The 5000-nt window shown below is 42.4% G+C and overlaps 1 protein-coding gene across 1 annotated transcript in view; it reads left to right on the forward strand.

The window, feature by feature from the left end:
- The window catches only part of sema6bb (sema domain, transmembrane domain (TM), and cytoplasmic domain, (semaphorin) 6Bb), a 253112-nt gene that overhangs the window by 214480 nt on the left and 33632 nt on the right, over positions 1 to 5000 (forward strand). Inside the window, exon 16 of the mRNA XM_037535866.1 lies at positions 3516 to 3574. Within this exon, the coding sequence (XP_037391763.1) occupies positions 3516 to 3574 (59 nt within the window). The remainder of the gene's footprint in view (positions 1 to 3515; positions 3575 to 5000) is intronic.

Raw genomic sequence — 5000 nt, forward strand, 5'->3', positions numbered from 1 at the left:
GTAGTTGCATGACTCTTTGTGTATACAGTGAGCCTGTCGTGGTTATCTGTGTACCATGGATTTTGTATTTTAGTTTGGGTAAAATAATAATAATAATAAAAATGAATAGTCACCATATGGTACTAACATGCTGTCATTAACAGGCTATAGCACTGTTAATCAGCGTTATGGCCTTAAGTTAGCTGAAGAATGCAGACTGACTTGTTTAGGACTAAGATCAGGACTACTGACTTGAGATTCACTTTCACTGACTTAGGACAAGAATCCAGACTCGGCTATCTTGACTCGGGACTTGAGTGTGAAGACTTAGACTATACTGGCAAAAGTTTTCACTCGTCCGGCTTCACACGTATATGAACTTGAGTGACATCCCATTCTTAATCCATAGGGTTTAATATGATGTCGGCCCACCCTTTGCAGCTATAACAGCTTCAGCTCTTCTGGGAAGGCTTTCCACAAGGGTTAGGAGTGTTTATGGGAATTTTTGGCCGTTCTTCCAGAAGTGCATTTGTGAGGTCAGACACTGATGTTGGACGAGAAGGCCTGGCTCACAGTCTCCTCTCTAATTCACCCCAAAGGTGTTCTATGGGGTTGAGGTCAGGACTCTGTGCAGGCCAGTCAAGTTCTTCCACACCAAACTGGCTCATCCACGTCTTTATGGACCTGCTTTGTGCACTGGTGTGCAGTCATGCTGGAACAGGAAGGGGCCGTCCCCAAACTGTTCCCTCAAAGTTGGAGCATGAAATTGTCCAAAATCTCTTGGTGCTGAAGCTTTAAGAGTTCCTTTCACTGGAACTAAGGGGCCGAGCCCAACTCCTGAAAAACACCCCCACACCATGATCCCCCCTCCACCAAACTTTACACTTGGCACAATGCAGTCAGACAAGTACCGTCTCCTGGCAACCACCAAACCCAGACTCATCCATCAGATTTCCAGATGGAGAAGCGTGATTGGTCACTCCAGAGAACACGTCTCCACTGCTCTAGAGTCCAGTGGCGGCGCTTTACACCACTGCATTCCACGCTTTGCATTGCGCTTGGTGATGTAAGGCTTGGATGCAGCTGCTCGGCCATGGAAACCCATTCCATGAAGCTCTCTACGCTGTTCTTGAGCTGATCTGAAGGCCACATGAAGTTTGGAGGTCTGTAGTGATGGACTCTGCAGAAAGTCGGTGACCTCTGTGCACTATGCCCCTCAGCATCCGCTGACCGCTCTGTCATTTTACGTGGCCGACCACTTTGTGGCTGAGTTGCTGTCGTTCCCAATCGCTTCCACTTTGTTATAATCCCACTGACAGTTGAGTGTGGAATATTTAGTAGTGAGGAAATTTCACGACTGGACTTGCTGCACAGGTGGCGTCCGATCACGGTACCACGCTGGAATTCACTGAGCTCCTGAGAGCGACCCATTCTTTCACTAATGTCTGTCGAAGCAGTCTGCAGGCCTAGGGGCTCGGCTTTATACACCTGTGGCCACGGAAGTGACTGGAACACCTGAATTCAGTGGATTTGGATGGGCGACTGAAAACTTTTGGAAATACAGTGAACTTGTTACTTGCAACTTAGTGACTTGTTCCCACCCCTGCTTTTTGCTTGTTAGCTGCGCAGCTCCAGTGCAGAACTAAAGGCGCATATTCTAGGCACCAGACGAATCTCGTCTGATGTTCTTCAGAGGTAAAGTGGGGTAAACGGTGCAAATTTGTTATTCCTTTTGTGTATCTGTGTCGAAGAGAACGGTTCAGGGAAGGTTGGTGCTGCCTGCAGGGACGTATCCATCGTTTTAGCTTTATCATTGGAAAGAAGCCATTTCAGAGTCAGCCTGTGGTCGTTTTTCTTCATTAGTGGGGCTTAAGGGTAGCCGCTGTCTCTTAATAGAGCTCTGTGATGTTTCTCAGAGTGTGTGCGCTCTGATTTGCTCTGAAGCTGCTCCATTTGAAAAAGATGCAAAAGTGGTTCTTTGTGTTCCTGAAGTCCTGAAGTTGCTACTCTTCTTCTCCTGGTACCTTTTTTCATCAAATTTCCTCTTTGATTTCCATTATTGCTAATAATCAAAGCAGCACTGAGAGCAGCGAGGCAGAATCGTAAGCTGTTTTTGTTCAGGCAAGCTAACGATACCAGCGGCATGTTCTGACGAAGCACACCGTCTGTTAGCTGCGGCGATCACTGTGGCGCTAGTGTGATGACGATTCGCTGTTTTATGTTTTTGAAAGCAGTCCTCGCTCAAATACTGGTGACTGGTTCTTAATGCAACACTGTTCTAATGGACTTTATAAAGAAGAACATTTAAAGCTGCACAGTGTTAGATTTTTTATTGAAACTGAAAAAAGGAGCATTACTGAGTCAGGAGAAAAAAGATGCTGAAATGATAGATAGATAGATAGATAGATAGATAGATAGATAGATAGATAGATAGATAGATAGATAGATAGATAGATAGATAGATAGGTGGATGGATGGACGGACGGACGGACGGACGGACGGACGGATGGATGGATGCATACATTCATACATACATACTGTCTAACTTTCTGTCTGTCTCTCTGTCTGTCTTACTTTCTGTCTGTCTGTCTGTCTTGCTTGCTTTCTTTCTTCTTTCTTTCTTTCTGTCTTTCTGTCTCTCTGCCTGTCTGTCTTTCTCTTTCTTTCTTTCTTTCTGTCTGTCTTTCTTTCTGTCTGTCTGTCTGTCTTGCTTTCTTTTTCTTTCTTTCTGTCTGTCTTGCTTTCTTTTTCTTTCTTTCTGTCTGTCTGTCTTTCTTTTTCTTTCTTTCTCTCTGTCTGTCTGTCTTACTTTGTTGCTTTCTTTCTTTCTTTTTCTTTCTGTCTGTCTTGCTTGCTTGATCCCGAAGGACATTTAGCAGCCAGTATCACTCACACAGCACAGTAATAATAGTAAAGGTGATACAATATAAAAAGAATAAATGCAAAAAATAGAAATATAGAAATATATATTGTATAGAAATATACAAAAGTCTGTAAAAACATCTATAACCTGAGATGAAAAAGGAACAGCATATAATGAAATGATCCCAAAATCAGTGTCATACTGATGAAGATATGATGACGATAATAGAAAATTCACTCACGTCCCCTGAAGACGCTCCTTCACCGACTTTACACTGAGTTCTCTCTGAATTCTCCTTCAATCATCACATTCATCCACTCAGGGATGGAGACTGAAGCACAACCCATGCTACAAAACTTTCTCCCACATGTTGCATGCAGTTACACATTTCCACCAGAGGGGTCTCCAAATCAGGGGCTCTTTAGTAAAGATTGCATGATTAAATGGTTCTTCAGATTGATGGAGAATGTGCTGTAGATGGTTCTATATAGAACCTTTTTGAAAAGAGCTCTATAAAGCACCAAAAAGAGTTCTCCTGTTGTAACAAGCCTGACATTGCAATGACAGATGACTAGCAAAGTGCAGCTTCATGAGATTCATGGGAATATGTACCCTATTCATGTGGGTTTCTGATCAAAGCTTTTGCTTTCTTGGTTTTGTTTTTTTTTTCCAGACTTCCCTTCGAACAGGACGTAGATCACGGAAACACCTCTTACTTGGGCGACTGTGACGGTAAGTGGAGGTTTACATGGTTTTACTGCTATTAACCACTTGCACACTGTAAAATAAAGGCCGCTTGTCCACTGCATGGTACAGCTCAACTTGACTTGTTTGGGGTACCAGCTACTTGGTTTTCTGCTGCAGATATAGCGCCCCCTCATGTAGCTGGCCATCAAAACAACACCAAATGGAGCACCAAATATCGCTCTGGATAAGAACGTCTGCTAAATGCTGTAAATGTAAATGGGGTACCATGGTGTGAATTTTATTCATGACATAAGTGTTGTTTGGATGTCAGCAAGACAACAGACCGCTGAAGAAACCAGGAGAGGTTGGGAAAAACTACATGAGAGTTCATGCGACGAGACGATTCTGGTTGCATAAAGGCGGCGCAAGAGGCAACGCTGACCTGGCAGCCAACATTGGCATATATGTTTAGCGATTCTGTCTGACCAGTGAGTCATCTGTAGCATTTTTACATCACCTGTTGGTATCAGCTCAGCTTGCTTGATGGAGGTGATGCCAGAAAAGTACCAGGTACCAGATTTGCCTAGTGGAAAGTGAAAGGCAAATAAAGTCGGGTCGAGTCAAGCCGGTACCATGCAGTGGAAAACTGGCCACTGCCATTCAGGTCAGTTGTACAGTCTGACCGTCTGTGTGGGGTTACACAGAGCCATGGAGAGTCTTTACAGCCTCTCCAGTCGACTGCTTCAATGTAATCAGAGTCAGAATTTTTTTTTGACAGGTAAAAGAGAGAAATGATTCCTGTTGGTGCAGATTTTAATAGAAATTTCAGTGCCAATGCAAATATATATATATATATATATATATATATATATATATATATATAGAGAGAGAGAGAGAGAGAGAGAGATAGAGAGAGAGAGAGGTTATATACAGTATATATATATAAAATACCCAACACACACATTTACTAATGTACACAAATTACATAAAAGATGTGCATTGTTATGTGCAGTCACATTATAAGTACTGACAGTTATAGTACCTGTAAAAACAGGCTGGTAAGCTTTTGGAATTAAACAAGGGATGAATATATCATTTGCTGTCGGAAGGAAACCTTGTATCTCCATTTTTGTTGTTTGTCAGTTTTTGACATAATTTGAAAATGCCTGTTGCTCTTTACATTGTGTGTAAATTTCATGACAAATGGTCCAAAAGAAACCGTCTGGTTCCATTGACTTACATTAAAGTAGGTTTCCCCTTCTCCTGTAAAGTGACTATTTTGGAGATACAAGCTGACAGCAGCGATATGGACTCTGTTTATGCATTGAACCGAGTTGAGACATAACATTTTCTGCAGGTTTCCTTAAAATAACCTACAAAAGCTCTCGTACATCAGAGAAATTGCTGTATGAATAAAATAATACTTTTGTTCAGTTGATGCAACTTCTGCAAGCATTCCAAAAACAGAAGA

This window comes from Pygocentrus nattereri, chromosome 28 (assembly GCF_015220715.1).
Source record: "Pygocentrus nattereri isolate fPygNat1 chromosome 28, fPygNat1.pri, whole genome shotgun sequence".
In the NCBI taxonomy this organism is placed as follows: Eukaryota; Metazoa; Chordata; class Actinopteri; order Characiformes; family Serrasalmidae; genus Pygocentrus; species Pygocentrus nattereri.